This window comes from Oncorhynchus mykiss, chromosome 7 (assembly GCF_057628025.1).
Source record: "Oncorhynchus mykiss isolate SJ-2025 chromosome 7, ASM5762802v1, whole genome shotgun sequence".
NCBI lineage: Eukaryota > Metazoa > Chordata > Actinopteri > Salmoniformes > Salmonidae > Oncorhynchus > Oncorhynchus mykiss.
Window position 1 is genome coordinate 47,075,280 of NC_143028.1, and position 20,228 is coordinate 47,095,507.

General features: G+C 44.3%; 2 protein-coding genes across 3 annotated transcripts; one reads left to right on the forward strand and one right to left on the reverse strand.

Annotated features, from left to right (window-relative positions):
* The first annotated feature begins 517 nt into the window (after nucleotides 1-517).
* LOC110527979 (serine/threonine-protein kinase Nek4) lies at nucleotides 518-15,843 on the forward strand. 2 transcript variants are annotated; one of them, XM_021609639.3, is made up of 16 exons: nucleotides 518-806; nucleotides 1,151-1,417; nucleotides 1,582-1,779; nucleotides 1,924-2,031; nucleotides 3,264-3,418; nucleotides 3,554-3,692; nucleotides 11,693-12,262; nucleotides 12,363-12,419; nucleotides 12,538-12,678; nucleotides 12,774-12,938; nucleotides 13,638-13,704; nucleotides 13,857-13,963; nucleotides 14,064-14,155; nucleotides 14,280-14,497; nucleotides 14,661-14,794; nucleotides 14,878-15,843. In XM_021609639.3, the coding sequence occupies exons 1-16, from the start codon at nucleotides 720-722 to the stop codon at nucleotides 14,974-14,976; spliced, it is 2,604 nt and encodes an 867-aa protein (XP_021465314.2). In that variant the 5' UTR covers nucleotides 518-719; the 3' UTR covers nucleotides 14,977-15,843. The 2 variants fall into 2 exon arrangements, with proteins under 2 accessions (XP_021465314.2, XP_021465315.2); XM_021609640.3 differs by having other exon boundaries at nucleotides 14,067-14,155.
* On the reverse strand, nucleotides 15,418-18,418 carry spcs1 (signal peptidase complex subunit 1 homolog (S. cerevisiae)). The gene is given in 4 exon segments (NM_001165223.2): nucleotides 15,418-15,701; nucleotides 15,941-16,027; nucleotides 17,711-17,770; nucleotides 18,329-18,418. Coding segments are annotated over 4 exon segments (309 nt in total). The 5' UTR covers nucleotides 18,365-18,418; the 3' UTR covers nucleotides 15,418-15,575.
* Between the last annotated feature and the right edge of the window lie 1,810 nt (nucleotides 18,419-20,228).

The window sequence follows — 20,228 nt, forward strand, 5'->3', positions numbered from 1 at the left end:
GAATTGTATTCAATATGCTCTCTCATTATTGCCACTATAGACTTACACACTGTCAAGGACAGTGTGAGAGGAATAGGCAACATGAATTAGAATTCAATCAAACAAACTCCTTGCACTACCAACTTTGTTAGTATCATCTGCCCTCTAGTGGAGTTACCTTAGCCATCAATTACTCAATATTTTCCATCCCTCTGTCAAATCCACATTCATTCATGCATGCATCCGTCAATTACATTATAGGGACTAAATGTAGGCTATTGAATACAGATTGGGATGATTATAAACAACACTATTTGAAATTAAACATTTTCTGGAAATCGATGTAATCTGTGATGTGTGAAAGGCAGACAGACAATAAAAAAAATATTTATGCTATGTCCGGGGAACACCATACAACAACTGCAACAACATTTATAACAAACAGCTCATGCTCTTTTTCTACCCTAGATGGGGCTATGGGATAAATGGGGGCGTTTGTTTACGGGTTCGTACACCCCTCTAACCAACGTCAACTTTCAAGTGCCAGTTGCCTAGTGACGAAAAAGCCAGTGATGATTTCCTGTGTTTTAAAAGCGTCTTGTACCCTGCGCTAAATAAGTTAGAAATCTGAATTTATAGTGTGCAGAAAATGGGAGATATTCACAGCCGTGTCTTCAATTAGTTAACTAGATTATACCCTTTGAATTTGGGGTAACAGTTAGACTGTACGATTTGAAGTCATGAATAATTACATGTTTATCAGAGTTGTTGGAAAGGGGAGTTATGGAGAGGTGAATCTGGTGAAACACAAAACCGACCGTAAGCAGGTAAGAATACAACAATCCACTTCAAAACATGGTTTGAAAAACGTTATAATAGGTTTGTTTGACTCGGACACATGTAAGTTATTCCCTTCCCTGAATCCTCGATATCACAAGTTAGCAACTAGCAAGCTAACCAACGTTCATATTACTGCCGATCGTATCTACAAATAAGGTAGATACGTTTACCATTTAGAAATAAAGAACTGCGGCAAATGTTGTGAACATTCTGTCTAGACGCATTTGTGACAACGGTCTAGACAGAACGTTGGCCACATGCGTCTAGACAGAACGTTTGCAGAGTGAAATATGTTACGAGAAGTCGAACTCGTTTCTCCTGTTTTCCTTAGTATGTCATAAAGAAGTTGAACTTGACCACGTCCTCGAAACGTGAGCGGCGAGCCGCGGAACAAGAGGCTCAGCTTCTCTCGCAACTACGACACCCAAACATCGTGACATACAGGGAGTCGTGGGAAGGAGAAGACTGCCAGCTCTACATCGTCATGGGCTTCTGCGAGGGAGGCGACCTCTACCATAGACTCAAGCAACAGAAGGGGGAACTCCTACCTGAAAGGCAGGTGGTGGAGTGGTTCGTCCAGATAGCTATGGCCCTTCAGGTACATTGAAGTGCATCAAATCATAGCTGAGATTGTATAACAATTGATTGATATGCTGCAACATCTACTCTTCCTCTTTCCATTCGTTTTGGCAGAGGCTGAGGCTTATGTACAGGAGAGTTAGTGACAACATCTGACTTTTTTCTCTGTTGAATTGTATGTAGTATCTACATGAGAAGTGTATCTTGCATCGGGACCTGAAGACCCAGAATATCTTTCTGACCAAGACTAACATCATCAAAGTGGGGGACCTTGGCATCGCCCGTGTTCTGGAGAATCAGAATGACATGGCCAGCACCCTCATAGGAACACCATACTATATGAGCCCGGAGCTGTTCTCCAACAAACCCTACAACCACAAGGTACGGTATACTTAGTAGATCAATACTTGAGATCATCACTGTTTAGAGCAGCAGTTCTATTGAGCCAGACACAATCGGAGGAGATTGCTGTTGTGTGCACTAGGCCCTTTTATTTGCAAACTTCAAGCCTCCTTTTCTCCCCAGTCTGACGTGTGGGCACTGGGCTGCTGTGTGTATGAGATGTCCACCCTGAAACATGCCTTCAATGCCAAGGACATGAACTCACTGGTGTACCGCATTGTAGAGGGAAAGGTCAGTCCCTTACGTCTTTTCCCAAATGAGTAGTCATGATCAGTGTTCCCTCTAAGTTGTGCGCTCCCCAGGAATGCCATGCGAAAGAATTATCAGCCTGCGCAGGGAAACACAAGATTGAACTTTCTAGTTTCCCCCTTTGGTTAACACTATCAACGCTTCCCTCTACTGTGGGAATTGTGATCTAATCAACGCAATATTAGCCACTTTCAATGCAACATACCGAAACAAAATTATCTATGCAAGACTTAGTATGCAAAACTAACTATGCAAGAGACTTTCTTGTTGGCAGAACGCATTGGAGTAGGATTCTATTGCATTGACAGGCAGGACTCAGGCCCATACTCTACACAGACCAATGCAGCATAACCAGTCAGAGCTGCAGTAGACCTATATGCAAATAGATCATTGCCATATATGGATCTGTGCCATTCACTTTGAACTGGATTGTGTTTACAGCATGAGTGGTCGTGAGTAGTTGCGCTTGTTTTGAGATCAGTGAGAGTTGCATGTAGCCACGTATGCACATCTGTTCATATGCTTTGCTAGTAAGTGAGTTATTATCCCAGATATAGCACATTTCTAGTCCTCAATGGGGGAGTGGTTGCTTTCTACAAGAGCACAAAATGTGTACACTTCTAGCCATCTTTGAAAAGTGACTCAGGTAAATAGCCTTTTTTTGTGTTAAAGGGGTAGTGTTGTATTTTGAGACAGTCTTGAATAAGCTAAGTAGCCAATAGGCAGAGGGTAGCATAATTTGTCTGATTCTCTGTAATAAAGGTATGGGAATAATAAAGTTTTGTTTTTTGTTGTAAAGTGGTTTCTTGCATCAAACAACACATTTTCAGTCGCCTCCTTGTCTGGAGGACAAGTGGAGAAACCGGTTAATATCTTGTTCAGTGTAGGCCTACATTCCACACCACCCATTGGCTGCTCCTGTAGGCTGATTGATAGAACAGCTATGTTAAAATGTTATGTAATGCATTTTGTCCATAGTTTTTTTTAATGGTGGGCCACTCTAATAGGCCTACATTATGATCAATTAGCCACAGTATCCTACGTGGCCACTGTTATAACTGTAACTTAAAGCTGATACAGACTCAGTCTTCACAGTAAAAGCGCAACAGAAATTGCACACAATTTTCAGAATGTTAAAAGTTAGAGGGAACATTGGTCATGATGAGATTATTTGTTTGCTACTAGATTCATTGATCTATTTTCCTGTCATCCAGTTGCCTCAGATGCCGAATAAGTATGACCCTCAGCTGGGAGAGCTGATAAAGAGCATGCTGTGTAAGAGACCAGAGGACAGACCTGATGTCAAACATATCCTACGTCAGCCCTACATCAAACGACAAATCGCAATGTTTTTAGAGGCCACCAAAGAGTAGGTGGCTTCATTTGTTGTAGTACCTGGCTAACGCTTTCTTTCTCTCTCGCTTCTTTATATGTTGAACAAATATTTAGTAAATGTGTAGGATTGATGTCATCTTGGATATCTTGTTTGTTCAAATCACTCTAGGAAAACTGCCAAGTCCATAAAGAAAGCTGTTGGTGGTAGTAGCAGAAGACCCAGCGCAGCGTCTATGGTTTCGTCTAAGCCCAGGCCCGAGCCCCCTCCTCAATGTCCCCAGCCAGACCTAAACACCAAAGGGAAAGGGGTGAGAGTGAACAGCTAACAGAACAGCACTAAAATACTCTGGGAAAAAAAAAATATATATATATATATATATATATACAGTGCCTTGCGAAAGTATTCGGCCCCCTTGAACTTTGCGACCTTTTGCCACATTTCAGGCTTCAAACATAAAGATATAAAACTGTATTTTGTTGTGAAGAATCAACAACAAGTGGGACACAATCATGAAGTGGAACGACATTTATTGGATATTTCAAACTTTTTTAACAAATCAAAAACTGAAAAATTGGGCGTGCAAAATTATTCAGCCCCCTTAAGTTAATACTTTGTAGCGCCACCTTTTGCTGCGATTACAGCTGTAAGTCGCTTGGGGTATGTCTCTATCAGTTTTGCACATCGAGAGACTGAAATTTTTTCCCATTCCTCCTTGCAAAACAGCTCGAGCTCAGTGAGGTTGGATGGAGAGCATTTGTGAACAGCAGTTTTCAGTTCTTTCCACAGATTCTCGATTGGATTCATGTCTGGACTTTGACTTGGCCATTCTAACACCTGGATATGTTTATTATTGAACCATTCCATTGTAGATTTTGCTTTATGTTTTGGATCATTGTCTTGTTGGAAGGCAAATCTCCGTCCCAGTCTCAGGTCTTTTGCAGACTCCATCAGGTTTTCTTCCAGAATGGTCCTGTATTTGGCTCCATCCGTCTTCCCATCAATTTTAACCATCTTCCCTGTCCCTGCTGAAGAAAAGCAGGCCCAAACCATGATGCTGCCACCACCATGTTTGACAGTGGGGGATGGTGTGTTCAGGGTGATGAGCTGTGTTGCTTTTACGCCAAACATAACGTTTTGCATTGTTGCCAAAAAGTTCAATTTTGGTTTCATCTGACCAGAGCACCTTCTTCCACATGTTTGGTGTGTCTCCCAGGTGGCTTGTGGCAAACTTTAAACAACACTTTTCATGGATATCTTTAAGAAATGGCTTTCTTCTTGCCACTCTTCCATAAAGGCCAGATTTGTGCAATATACGACTGATTGTTGTCCTATGGACAGAGTCTCCCACCTCAGCTGTAGATCTCTGCAGTTCATCCAGAGTGATCATGGGCCTCTTTGTTACGGTGCGTGAATGAGGACCCAAAAGCGAATTAACGTAAACAGAGCTTCTTTAATAACAAAACAAAACGTAGGCTCAGATGGACCGGCAGGTTCCGACAGGACAGGACAAGGTTGCAGCAAACATGACGATAGTCTGGTTCAGGCATGAACAACACAAACAAGAATCCGACAAGGACAGGAGCAGGAACAGAGAGAGATATAGAGACCTAATCAGAGGGAAAAAGGGAACAGGTGGGAAAAGGGGTGACAAGGTAGTTAGGAGGAGACAAGGCACAGCTGGGGAAAAGAGGGGGAGAAAAGGTAACCTAACAACGACCAGCAGAGGGAGACAGGGTGAAGGGAAAGGACAGAAACAAGACACAACATGACAGTACATGACAGTACCCCCCCACTCACCGAGCGCCTCCTGGCGCACTCGAGGAGGAAACCTGGCGGCAACGGAGGAAATCATCGATCAGCGCACGGTCCAGCACGTCCCGAGAGGGAACCCAACTCCTCTCCTCAGGACCGTACCCCTCCCAATCTACTAGGTACTGATGACCACGGCCCCGAGGACGCATGTCCAAAATCCTACGGACCCTGTAGATGGGTGCGCCCTCGACAAGGATGGGGGGGGGGGGGGAAGACGAGCGGGGGCGCGAAGAACGGGCTTGATACAGGAGACATGGAAGACCGGGTGGACGCGACGAAGGTATCGCGGAAGAAGAAGTCGAACTGCGACAGGATTAATGACCTGAGAAATACGGAACGGACCAATGAACCGCGGGGTCAACTTGCGAGAAGTGGTCTTAAGGGGAAGGTTCTGAGTGGAGAGCCAAACTCTCTGACCGCGACAATATCTAGGACTCTTAGTTCTACGCTTATTAGCAGCCCTCACAGTCTGCACCCTATAACGGCAAAGTGCAGACCTGACCCTCTTCCAGGTGCGCTCGCAACGTTGGACAAAAGCCTGAGCGGAGGGGACGCTGGACTCGGCGAACTGAGATGAGAACAGCGGAGGCTGGTACCCGAGGCTACTCTGAAAAGGAGATAGCCCGGTCGCAGACGAAGGAAGCGAGTTGTGGGCGTATTCTGCCCAGGGGAGCTGTTCTGACCAAGACGCAGGGTTGCGAAAAGAAAGACTGCGTAAGATGCGACCAATAGTCTGATTGGCCCGTTCTGCTTGACCGTTAGACTGGGGGTGAAAGCCGGAAGAGAGACTGACGGAAGCCCCAATCAAACGGCAAAACTCCCTCCAAAATTGAGACGTGAATTGCGGACCTCTGTCCGAAACGACGTCTGACGGAAGGCCATGAATTCTGAAAACATTCTCGATGATGATTTGTGCCGTCTCTTTAGCAGAAGGAAGCTTAGCAAGGGGAATAAAATGAGCCGCCTTAGAGAACCTGTCGACAACCGTAAGAATAACAGTCTTCCCCGCTGACGAAGGCAGTCCGGTGACAAAATCTAAGGCGATGTGAGACCACGGTCGAGAGGGAATGGGAAGCGGCCTGAGACGGCCGGCAGGAGGAGAGTTACCGGACTTAGTCTGCGCGCAGACCGAACAAGCCGCCACGAAGCGACGCGTGTCATGCTCCCGGGTGGGCCACCAAAAGCGCTGGCGAATGGAAGCAAGCGTACCCCGAACGCCAGGGTGGCCGGCTAACTTGGCAGAGTGAGCCCACTGAAGAACGGCCAGACGAGTAGGAACGGGAACGAAAAGAAGGTTCCTGGGACAAGCGCGCGGCGACGGAGTTTGAGTGAGTGCTTGCTTTACCTGCCTCTCAATTCCCCAGACAGTCAACCCGACAACACGCCCCTCAGGGAGAATCCCCTCGGGGTCAGTGGAGGCTACTGAAGAACTGAAGAGACGAGATAAAGCATCAGGCTTGGTGTTCTTAGAGCCCGGACGATAAGAAATCACGAACTCGAAACGAGCGAAAAACAGCGCCCAGCGCGCCTGACGCGCATTAAGTCGTTTGGCAGAACGGATGTACTCAAGGTTCCTATGGTCAGTCCAAACGACAAAAGGAACGGTCGCCCCCTCCAACCACTGTCGCCATTCGCCTAGGGCTAAGCGGATGGCGAGCAGTTCGCGGTTTCCCACATCATAGTTACGTTCCGACGGCGACAGGCGATGAGAAAAATACGCGCAAGGGTGGACCTTGTCATCAGAGAAGGAGCGCTGAGAAAGAATGGCTCCCACGCCCACCTCTGACGCGTCAACCTCGACAATGAACTGTCTAGAGACGTCAGGTGTAACAAGGATAGGTGCGGATGTAAAACGATTCTTGAGGAGATCAAAAGCTCCCTGGGCGGAAACGGACCACTTAAAGCACGTCTTGACAGAAGTAAGGGCTGTGAGAGGAGCTGCCACCTGACCGAAATTACGGATGAAACGACGATGGAAGTTCGCAAAGCCGAGAAAGCGCTGCAGCTCGACGCGTGACTTAGGGACGGGCCAATCAATGACAGCTTGGACCTTAGCGGGATCCATCTTAATGCCTTCAGCGGAAATAACAGAACCGAGAAATGTGACGGAGGAGGCATGAAAAGAGCACTTCTCAGCCTTCACAAAAAGACAATTCTCTAAAAGGCGCTGGAGGACACGTCGAACGTGCTGAACATGAATCTGGAGTGACGGTGAAAAAATCAGGATATCGTCAAGGTAAACGAAAACAAAGATGTTCAGCATGTCTCTCAGGACATCATTGACTAATGCCTGAAAGACAGCTGGAGCGTTAGCGAGGCCGAAAGGAAGAACCCGGTATTCAAAGTGCCCTAACGGAGTGTTAAACGCCGTCTTCCACTCGTCCCCCTCCCTGATGCGCACGAGATGGTAAGCGTTACGAAGGTCCAACTTAGTGAAAAACCTGGCTCCCTGCAGGATCTCGAAGGCTGAAGACATAAGAGGAAGCGGATAACGATTCTTCACTGTTATGTCATTCAGCCCTCGATAATCTATGCAGGGGCGCAGGGACCCGTCCTTCTTCTTAACAAAAAAAAAACCCGCTCCGGCGGGAGAGGAGGAGGGGACTATGGTACCGGCGGCAAGAGCTACAGACAAATAATCTTCGAGAGCCTTACGTTCGGGAGCCGACAGAGAGTATAGTCTACCCCGGGGGGGAGTGGTTCCCGGAAGGAGATCAATACTACAATCATACGACCGGTGTGGAGGAAGAGAGGTGGCCCTGGACCGACTGAACACCGTGCGCAGATCGTGATATTCCTCCGGCACCCCTGTCAAATCACCAGGCTCCTCCTGTGAAGAAGAGACAGAGGAAACAGGAGGGATAGCAGACATTAAACATTTCACATGACAAGAGACGTTCCAGGAGAGGATAGAATTACTAGACCAATTAATGGAAGGATTATGACAAACTAGCCAGGGATGGCCCAAAACAACAGGTGTAAAAGGTGAACGAAAAATTAAAAAAGAAATGGTTTCGCTATGATTACCAGAAACAGTGAGGGTTAAAGGTAGCGTCTCACGCTGAATCCTGGGGAGAGGACTACCATCCAGGGCGAACAAGGCCGTGGACTCCCTTAACTGTCTGAGAGGAATGTCATGTTCCCGAGCCCAGGTCTCGTCCATAAAACAGCCCTCCGCCCCAGAGTCTATTAAGGCACTGCAGGAAGCTGACGAACCGGTCCAGCGTAGATGGACCGACAAGGTAGTGCAGGATCTTGAAGGAGAGACAGGAGTAGTAGCGCTCACCAGTAGCCCTCCGCTTACTGATGAGCTCTGGCTTTTACTGGACATGAAGTGACAAAATGACCAGCAGAACCGCAATAGAGACAGAGGCGGTTGGTGATTCTCCGTTCCCTCTCCTTAGTCGAGATGCGGATACCTCCCAGCTGCATAGGCTCAGCACCCGAGCCGGCAGAGGAAGATGGTAGTGATGCGGAGAGGGGGGCAACGGAGAACGCGAGCTCCTTTCCACGAGCTCGGTGACGAAGATCAACCCGTCGCTCAATGCGAATAGCGAGTTCAATCAAGGAATCCACGCTGGAAGGAACCTCCCGGGAGAGAATCTCATCCTTTACCTCTGCGCGGAGACCCTCCAGAAAACGAGCGAGCAAAGCCGGCTCGTTCCAGCCACTGGAGGCAGCAAGAGTGCGAAACTCAATAGAGTAGTCTGTTATGGATCGATTACCCTGACATAGGGAAGACAGGGCCCTGGAAGCCTCCTCCCCAAAAACAGATCGATCAAAAACCCGTATCATCTCCTCCTTAAAGTCCTGATACTGGTTAGTACACTCAGCCCTTGCCTCCCAGATTGCCGTGCCCCACTCACGAGCCCGTCCAGTAAGGAGAGATATGACGTAGGCGACACGAGCAGTGCTCCTGGAGTAAGTGTTGGGCTGGAGAGAAAACACAATATCACACTGGGTGAGGAACGAGCGGCATTCAGTGGGCTCCCCAGAGTAACACGGCGGGTTATTGATTCTGGGCTCCGGAGATTCGAAAGCCCTGGAAGTGGCCGGTGGATCGAGGCGGAGATGGTGAACCTGTTCTGTGAGGTTGGAGACTTGGGTGGCCAGGGTCTCAACGGCATGCCGAGCAGCAGACAATTCCTGCTTGTGTCTGCCTAGCATCGCTCCCTGGATCTCGACGGCTGAGTGGAGAGGATCCGAAGTCGCTGGGTCCATTCTTGGTCGGATTCTTCTGTTACGGTGCGTGAATGAGGACCCAAAAGCGAATTAACGTAAACAGAGCTTCTTTAATAACAAAACAAAACGTAGGCTCAGATGGACCGGCAGGTTCCGACAGGACAGGACAAGGTTGCAGCAAACATGACGATAGTCTGGTTCAGGCATGAACAACACAAACAAGAATCCGACAAGGACAGGAGCAGGAACAGAGAGAGATATAGAGACCTAATCAGAGGGAAAAAGGGAACAGGTGGGAAAAGGGGTGACAAGGTAGTTAGGAGGAGACAAGGCACAGCTGGGGAAAAGAGGGGGAGAAAAGGTAACCTAACAACGACCAGCAGAGGGAGACAGGGTGAAGGGAAAGGACAGAAACAAGACACAACATGACAGTACATGACACTCTTGGCTGCATCTCTGATCAGTCTTCTCCTTGTATGAGCTGAAAGTTTAGAGGGACGGCCAGGTCTTGGTAGATTTGCAGTGGTCTGATACTCCTTCCATTTCAATATTATCGCTTGCACAGTGCTCCTTGGGATGTTTAAAGCTTGGGAAATCTTTTTGTATCCAAATCCGGCATTAAACTTCTTCACAACAGTATCTCAAACCTGCCTGGTGTGTTCCTTATTCTTCATGATGCTCTCTGCGCTTTTAACGGACCTCTGAGACTATCACAGTGCAGGTGCATTTATACGGAGACTTGATTACACACAGGTGGATTGTATTTATCATCATTAGTCATTTAGGTCAACATTGGATCATTCAGAGATCCTCACTGAACTTCTGGAGAGAGTTTGCTGCACTGAAAGTAAAGGGGCTGAATAATTTTGCACGCCCAATTTTTCAGTTTTTGATTTGTTAAAAAAGTTTGAAATATCCAATAAATGTCGTTCCACTTCATGATTGTGTCCCACTTGTTGTTGATTCTTCACAAAAAAATACAGTTTTATATCTTTATGTTTGAAGCCTGAAATGTGGCAAAAGGTCGCAAAGTTCAAGGGGGCCGAATACTTTCGCAAGGCACTGTATATATATATATATATATATATATATATATATATATATATATATATATAAATTACAGACGCCTACATGCTTTGTAAGTAGGAAAACCTGCAAAATCGGCATTGTATCAAATACTTGTTCTCCCCACTTACAAAGCATGTAGACGTCTGTAATTTTTATCATATGTCATACTTCAACTGTGGGAGACGGAATCTAAAACAAAAATCCAGAAAATCACATTGTATGATTTTTAAGTAATTAATTTGCATTTTATTGCATGCAATAAGTATTTGATCACCTACCAACCAGTAAGAATTCCGGCTCTCACAGACCTGTTAGTTTTTCTTTAAGAAGCCCTCCTGTTCTCCACTCATTACCTGTATTAACTGCACCTGTTTGAACTCGTTACCTGTATAAAACATACCTGTCCACACACTCAATCAAACAGACCCCAACCTCTTCACAATGGCCAAGACCAGACAGCTGGAAATTACAGGCCTCTCTCATCTTTTTTTAAGTGGGAGAACTTGCACAGTTGGTGGCTGACTAAATACGTTTTTGTCCCACTGTATGTGTGTGTGTGTTATCATCACACAGGTGCATCTTGTGCTGTGGACAAAAAGCCACTCTAATATGTGCAGTTTTGTCACACAACACAATGCCACAGATGTCTCAAGTTTTGAGGGAGCGTGCATTTTTCATGCTGACTGCAGAAATGTCCACCAGAGCTGTTGCCAGAGAATTGAATGTTCATTTCTCTACCATAAGCCGCCTCCAATGTTGTTTTGGAGAATTTTGTAGTATGTCCAATCCGCCTCACAACCGCAGACCACGGCAGCCCAGGACCCCACATCCAGCTTCTTCACCTGCAGGATTGACTGAGACTAGCAACACAGACATCTGATGAAACTGAGGAATATTTCTGTCTGTAATAAAGCCATTTTGTGGGGAAATACTCTTTCTGATTGGCTGGGCCTGGCTCCCCAGTGGATGGGCCTATGCCCTCGAAGGCCCACCCATGGCTGCACCCCTGCCCAGTCATGTGAAATCCATAGATTAGGGCCTAATGACTTTATTTCAATTGACTGATTTCCTTATATGAACTGTAACTCATTAAAATTGTTGTATGTTGTGGTTATATTTTTGTTTGAGAGAGAGAGACAGTGAGAGATACAGGCCATAAAGTAAAAAATATGCTCATCAAGTTGCACAAGTGTCTTAATTGTTTTCATTGTGGTGTGTTTGTTCTATTTCTGTTCTCATTCATAGGAGATGAACTCACAAAGGCGTAATGGATACAATGGAATCATAAAAGACGCCCCACCCAAGACATATCTAACACCCAAATTCCCTGCATCAGACATTCTCAACACCACTGGTGCATCCTTAGCAACCATCAGTAACATTGACATTGATATCCAGCCACAGGAAGAGGAGAGAAGGGCCCAGAGAGGGGATCCCTCCCACCCTCGGCCTGCCCCTCGCAGGGTGCTATCAGGTGTCAGTTGTAGGGTAGAGGAGAGGAGGACCGCCAATGGACCTCTAATGCAGTGCGCTTTGAATCACAGAGACGGAGTCAGAACCTCTGTAGAGAAAACTGTGAACATGGACGATAAGGATGACACAACAGAGCTACTCAAAGATGTGGTCATTGAGAGCCCTGCACCTGAACAGACCGTAAGTCTGAATGTTTCCACCAGCTTGCCTGAATCAAGGTCTGCAGGGGAATTCAAAGTGGAATCCACTGGACAGACTTTTGAAGTAAATATCGATAACAAAGATGACACCATGAATCTTCTGAAGGAGGATCCCACACAAAAACATCCTGCAGATGTCAGAGTAAGTATGTGCGCTGTGCTACACACAGTGCACATACATTAGTAAATTCTGTGAATGAGTTGTAGTTGTAAGCCTCTGTGTTATTGTCTTGTCTTTAAAGGAGAGCTTGGAATCCACAGAAAAGCTCCTAGAGACCCTTCCTCCTGTTATAACACTGGTAAGAACCAGTTTGTTCTCATATTGTGGGAATTTGTTTATTCTGTAGGCTACCACACTCCATATAGCACATCCTTTAGAGGTCATTGATGCTAGTTATGTTTTATCTGTGTATGTAGGAACCCTGTCACATGGAGCACCTCTCTCCAGTCCCAGAGCAGGACACGCTCCCTCTGTGTACGCCTTCCTCCTCTGAGCCATTTGTCTCCCGGCAATGCAGGCAGAAGGACAGGAGGTGGATACAGAGTGATCCGGACAAGGTGAGGACAGTGACTGGGGGACTTTATCATGGCTTTGAGCTGTCAAAGTGCTTTGGAATCTAAAGGCTCTTCAACCTTTGCTTGTTCTTTCCCAGTGTAAAGTGACAGGTCCTAGACCTCTACCGCCTCCTCCTGTTGATGCAATGGTAGTGGAGGAGAAGAAGAGGAGCAGGGCAAACACAGAGAAGAAGAGGGCTACCACAACAAACTCTTCCACAACCATTAACTCCTCAAAGGACAGCAACATTCCACTGACACAAGTGAGGTCAATGCACTAAACAGCTACTGCTCAAACATAGGGTTGAGGTCTTGGAATATACACTGAGTGTACAGAACATTAAGGACACCTCTTTCCATCACATAAACTGACCAGGTGAAAGCTATGATCCTGTTAAATCCACTTCAATCAGCGTAGGTGAAGGGGAGGAGACCGGTTAAAGAATGATTTTTTTAAAGCCTTGAAACCGTTGAGGCATGGATTGTGCATGTGTGCCATTTGAGGGTGAATGGGCAAGACAAAATATTTAAGTGCCTTTGAATGGGGTATGGTAGTAGGTTCCAGGCGCACCTGTTTGTGTCGAGAACTGCAAAAAAAAAAGTTTTCACCGTGTATCAAGAATGGTCCACCACCCAGAAGACATCCAGCCAACTTGATACAACTGTGGGAGGCATTGGAGTCATGGGCCAGCATCACTATGGAACGCTTTTAACACCTTGTAGAGTCCATGCTCCCGACTAATTGAGGCTGTTCTGAGGGTAAAAGGGAGGGGTGCAACTCAATATTATGAAGGTGTTCCTAATGTTTGGTATACTCAGTGTATACTGCTAATTGTATATTGTCAATTATATTTCCTTTTTGTTGAAATAAAGTTGTTCCAACTTTACAATAAGTTTAATGCCCATGTATTTAGATGGTAATTACATAGGCAGGTAAAGTTTAATATCTCTACTGCTTCCAGGAGCGTCCTCTTTCAGCCAGGGAGAGGAGAAGACTGAGGCAGTCCCAGGAGAACCCAAGCCAACCAGGTTCACTCCTCTGCTGTGTTCTCAATATATCGTATGACCATAGGACCAGACAGAATTGGCAAGGGCCATTTTGTCATATTAAACAATAAAGCGGTAGCTATGCTTTGTATTGCTCACTGTAGTATTCTTCTTTCCTGCGGTTGTCAATACAGTAAGAAGGGCGTCGAATGAGGTTGCCTCGTTACATAATAAGCAGCCAGAGTTCCAGAACCCCACTGTCACTCTCTCTGTATCTGACATGGGCAAGGAAACAAACAAGGTAACTAACTATAGGTTGATCTCCATTGTCTTACTGTTACAGTAAATTAAATCAGTGTATAATTGGCTTCAGTCTATGACAGTGGTGTATTCTTCTCTAGCAGGACAGGTTGCTGGGGCGACCGTCTGACGACGATGAATACAGCTCCTCCACCAGCTCAACTGATCACTCTGAGAGGGACTGCAAAGAGGGGTAAAAACAACTTGTTCTGGCTCTTTGGGACCAGTGCCACCCCCCCACCCAATAAGCACAAAGCCCTTTAAGTGTTGCTGGTGATATGCGCATTTAAATCTGACACATTTTTTTTTTATTGCAGAAAGAGTGAATCCAGTGATTTGCAGGACCTGGTTCAGAGGATGGCCCATACATTGCGAATGGATGGCAGAGATGCTGTTAGTGAACTGGATGGTGGTGGTAGATCTGGCTCTACTCCACTGGCTGAGTTTAAGTTGAACAGGAAGTACAGGGACACACTGGTGCTGCATGGGAAAGCTAGAGAGGAGCAGGAGTTCCACTTCAGTGAATTACCCAACGGTCAGTCTCAGCCAAAACAGTCTCCCTGAGCATCCTTAGCAGAATCAATGTGTGTTTCAATGCAATATTGCCCTGGTGACTGGTTTATCACTGAGAAATCAATTTATTTCTTGTTTTGAAGTGGATTCAAAACAAAAATTGTATTCAACTCTCCTCTTAAAAGGCACCACATCTGGACCGGCGAAGGTCCGCAGAGCCATTGAGCACCTGAGAACAGATGTGGTGAAGGGACTGGGGGTGAAGCTGTTGGACAGAGTCCTGGACATAATGGAGGACGATGACGAGGACAAACGAGAGGTTAAGATTCAAAATGACATCCATGATCGTGCTTCCAGCTAGACATGGCTGTAATCTCAGTTTTATTCTTTCTCCACACACAGCGGTGTCTTCGGGAGCAGATGGGAGAGGACAAGTACCAGTCATATGCGCTGATGGTGCGGCAGCTAAAGTTCTTTGAGGATGTTTCGTTCAAGGGTTAAGTTCAGCTAATGAACAATGCAATACTTTTGTATAGACAATCGCATCTCCATATTCTATGTATAAATTAATGTAGACTATTTTAAAACCTCACTTTAAATATAAATACATAATCTAATTTTCCATTAAGGTTACAATATGCAATGAGTCTTCTGTTACCGTTTTTCTACCTGTCAGGTAGATTGATTATTGTAATGAAATATTTATAATGCAAACTAGTGCAATAATAAATGTACCTATAAACACATAGGAAATTCTTAATTTCCTGATTGTATATAAGTTGCAGGATGTAGAAGTACTGTATTGTAGATATTTCCATCCCCTTTGTTTGACTTTATAAAATCATTTAAAGTTCTTTATTTATCCTTACATTACATAGATTCTTATATCCACATTATTAAACCGTTGGGATGATAACATGAGTGCAGTCTACAAAGTATCCACAGTAGCAAATCTGTTTATTGTACATTGACATTCCACCACTGTTTGGCATAATACCCTGTAACAAAGGGTTCCTTTAAACAAGGATTTATTGTACAGACATAGGGTTATTTTCAGTCACAAAACGTGTCTTGGGCAAACTGGTACAAACAGTCATGATCTACTTGTGCTTCTTCTTCTTCAGATTCTCCTGAGGCTTTTGAAGGGTTTCTCCTGTAGTCTCTGGTAGGGCTGGCTGCCAGGAGAGGGGGTTCTGTCTGTACATGGGCCAGGGGGGCAGGGTCAGCTGAGAAGGGGAGAGGCGAGGAGACATGGGATAAGGGCGAGATGTTGATGAGAAGAGGGTTAGTCCCGTAAAATGTTTTACATTGCAGATGAGAATGTAATGACTACAGAGTATACATTTTGAATAAACCTGAGTCAAGGTGGGTCTGTGGGTGCACTCTTTGCACAGGTGCAACATTTTCTGCTTGGCACAACATCAAGTACACATATTCAGGGACAATGGAATGAAACTTAACTCACCAAACAAGACACAGCAAAACCTCCTAACACTATGTACACAGTCCACCCAAACTGTTCAATGATGAGGCCATAAGCGAATCCGATCACCTGGAGGGTAATGCAAGGGGTTAGCCTAATAATGGACTAAAGGAGCCTAATGTTACACCTTCCATTCCAAGATATTACATGTTCTGTTTAAAGACTAACTGGCTTTGGAAGCCAAAACAGCCAAATACATATAAACGTGAATCGATTGTCAATTTGGTTCTAGAAACATAAATCCCTCTACTTTCAAATCATTTTAAAAAATGGAGGATACACACTTACTCTACACTGTTTTAACACAGCTGCAGCCGACAGTATTTTTTTGTGACGTTCATCTTCCATTACAAACAGGTGTTCAGAGACAGATGGCTAATTAGTACAGGTAGTTCACTCTGTCTTAGATAAACTCGAATGGAAATGCAACCTGGTCTCAGAGCATTTCGTATTATTCTGTATGTAAATCTGAGAACCCAATTGAGATTTATATGTTACATTTCGTATGGTGTGTATTAATTTGTGGATCTCCATCAGTATTCATATGTTAAGAATTTGCAAAAAGTACAATGTTACAAATTTGTAAGAACTTGTTACAAATTCTAGCTAGGTGGCTAACGTTAGCTAGGTGTTGGTTTTAAGGTTAAGTTTATGAGTTAGGTTAAAGGGATAGTGTTAGCTAACATGCTAAGTAGTTGTAAATTAGCTAAAAAGTAGTAAGAAAACCGAACAAAAATATTAACGCAACATGTAAAGTGCCGGTGTCATGAGCTGAAATAAAAGATCCCAGAAATGTTCCATACGCACAAAAAGCATCTCTCAAATGTTTTTGTTTACATCCCTGTTAGTGAGCATTTAATCCTTTGCCAAGATAATCCATCCACCTTACAGGTGTAGCATATTGAGAAGCTGATTAAACAGCATGATCATTACACAGGTGCACCTTGTACTGGGGACAATAAAAGGCCATCCTAAAATGTGCAGACAACGCCACAGATGTCTCAAGTTGAGGAAGCATGCAATTGGCATGCTGACGGCAGGAATGTCCACCCGACCTGTTGCCATACAATTTTATGTTAATTTCTCTACCATTATGTTTTAGAGACGTCCAATCGGCCTCACAACCACAGACCTTGTGTAACCATGCCAGGCTAGGACCTCCACATCCGGCTTCTTTACCTACGGGATCGTCTGAGACCAGCTACCCGGACAGCTGATGAAAATGACAACTATTTCTGTCTGTAATAAAACCCTTTCGTGGGGAAAAACTCATTCTGATTGGCTGGGCCTGGTTCCTAAGTGGGTGGGCCTACATGTCATGTGAAATCTATTGATTAGCGCCTTATTCATTTATTTAAATTGACTGATTTCCTTAAGAAATGTAACTCAGTAAAATCGTTAACTGTTGTTTATTTTTCTTCAGTATAGTTGAAAAGTAGCTAATTAGCTAAAATACTAAAGTTGTCTGATGAGATTCAACCTTTGGGTTGCTAGATGTTCACGTTATTTTTCCATAAGTAACCATCTGTCTTGTGTAACCATACCAAACGTAACATATCATACTCATGAGTGTCTCGGATTTACGTTTACTATGTTACGTCTAGTCTATGAGACCAGGATGGGAAATATGGCCATGTGGGAACCCTAAACAAATGGAACTGGGAGTCATGATCAACGGCTAGGGTTAAACCTAGTGTAAAAACAACACACTGAAAAGTACATTTTAATAGGCATGTTTGTCAGGCCACTCACCGCTGAGGCAAGTATGATTCCTTGGAAGATCTGCTCCGCCAGCTTTTGTCCTTTATAATCCTAAAACATCACCAAGCCATTTGCAAAGTTTATCATTTTTGAGGAAAGACTGGTAGATTGTTACATCACAACTGGAAAACTAATATCTGACGTGTCAATCAATAATCAAGACAGATCAAGAAGGTTCATCAAAAGTGGTGCCTTGAAGAGTAGTATTATTATAGGCTTTGTGATTGGGGATGCATTTATACATTTGGTTCGAACTCTAGGGCATGCACAATAACACAGGGGATCTATCTTGCGGTGCAATGATGTGCCATATGGGCATCTAGCTGGCTAGCATCCAAACATTGATCAATGTTTGATTCCAATAATATGACATGGATTTATGGTTGGATGAATAGTTATTTAATTATTATACTCTTAACAATGTTCAATATTATTTTTGCATCGAATTTCGGTTCGAACTAATTTATACGTTATTGCTCCCTAGCTAGCTTACTGCAACTGCTTGAAATTGTAGCAAACGTTAGCTAGCCTTTGATTAATCTACTCATTATTTTTTATTTGTAGCTATTTGCAACAGTCTTTGAATTCAGTAATAGTTCAAATTCTTACCATGTGTGTTGGAATGGAGTTAAATATTGACAACATCTTTCTACGTCCGATAGCTAATCAGTTTAAAGTAAAACTGCATACAATTTGTCTGGTTAGACTTCCGGTTTCAAAAAGCATACGTAGTATTTCGAAGGACTGTTGATGCATTCAAGCCAACGGCCGTATTAGAGAGCATCAACATGACCGCAGGCGACTGCCGATTGACTGATCTAAAACTCAACTTGCATGATAAATAATTACTAATTGTTATTTGTAGATCAGTCAGTCAGTCACAATTTAACCATGATACATTGCTGTTTTGAGCCATAGACTGTAAAAGGAAAGGGGAAAGTATTCGATCAAGTGACACCATTCAAATCTAAATCCAATTTTATTTGTCACAAGCGCTGAGTACAACTGGTGAATACTTTACATTAACATGCTTGCTTACTACCCCTTCCCAACAATGCAGAGTTTTAAAATAAAATACTAAGATAAGGAATAAAATAAAATACACAAGAATAGAGCTACAGTGCATTCAGAAAGTATTCAGACCCCTTGACTTTTTCCACATTTTGTTACTTTACAGCCTTATTGTAAAATTGATTCAATTTGGGTTTTTTTCTCATCAATCTACACACACAATACCCCATAATAACGAACCAAAAACAGGATTTTAGAAATGTTTGCATATTTATTAAAAATACAAAAACAGAAATATCACATTTACATAAGTATTCAGACCATTTACTCAGTACTTTGTTAAAACATCTTTGGCAGCGATTACAGCCTCGAGTCTTCTTGGGTATGATGCTACAAGATTGGATCACCTGTATTTGGGGAGTTTCTTCCATTCTTCGCTGCAGATCATCTCAAGCTCTGTCAGGTTGGATGGGGAGTGTTGCTGCACAGCTATTGTCAGGTCTTGTCTTGTTTTGCACGCTTTGTACAATTGAATACATGCTCTCAGGGTAAGTAACCATTTATACTGTACCAACTGAATCAACATAACAGACTCTGAAACAAGGATTCAGCATACTGTTACTTTTAGAACAAAGGTTTCTCAGAAACTCAACTTTCACTTTAGCAATGACATCTTAACATTTCAAACAAATACAATACCAAAGCACTTCAAGTCAACTTTTCAATAACAAGTTTACAGTCTGGAACTCTTTTAGGGCAGTGATCTGCATACACCCTTTGACATTTCACAGGTCTAGGACAGCTCTGGGCTTGACCTCTCTTCCTGACCTTGTGTGATATGATGCTGAGCATGCTTCTGTGTCAGTCAACAGTTCTTGTGGTGTTGCAGGTAAGAATGGTGTATGTTGTGCTGTGTTTGTGTTTTAGTCCATCACATTCTCTTTCAGGGGAACAGTTAATCTTGTCAGTGTATTGTTCTTTTGTGTTCAGTAGGTGACGACGATTGCGGCGGTACACTGCTCCTTCTGCAGTGAGGACGCGATATGAACATTCAGTGTCAGCTGGCTGTATGACGACTGCTGGCTTTCAGTGGCCATGCTCCTGGATTGTAACTGACTCTCTGTCGTTCAGTGGTGGCAGTGGTCTCGCTGACCTGTCGCAGTATCGCTTTTGTTGTTGATGTCTCTGTGCACGTTTTTCATGCATTTCCTTTTAGCTGACGACCTCAGGTTGCAGCTGCTGGTTGGTGCTGGGAAGGATTGAGCGAAGACTGCGGCTCATCAACAGCTGCGCTGGTGATTTGAAGTTGTCAACTGGAGTGTTGTGGTATTCAAGGAGACTGAGGTAGGGGTCTCTCTTGTCTGCTTTTGCGTTGTCCATGAGTGATTTGGCAATCTGCACAGATTTTTCAGAAAGCCATTACATTCAGGGTAATGTGGGCTTGTGGTGACGTGTGAACTCCCATGCTTTTGTGAAGGATTCAAACTCATTTGATTTG

Coding starts and splice junctions, on each gene's coding strand:
- LOC110527979 (XM_021609639.3), top strand. CDS start 720: ATGAATAATTACATGTTTATCAGAGTTGTTGGAAAGGGGAGTTATGGA. Junction 12,679..12,773: donor TACAGAGTGATCCGGACAAG/GTGAGGACAGTG, acceptor GTTCTTTCCCAG/TGTAAAGTGACAGGTCCTAG. Junction 13,964..14,063: donor TGGGCAAGGAAACAAACAAG/GTAACTAACTAT, acceptor ATTCTTCTCTAG/CAGGACAGGTTGCTGGGGCG.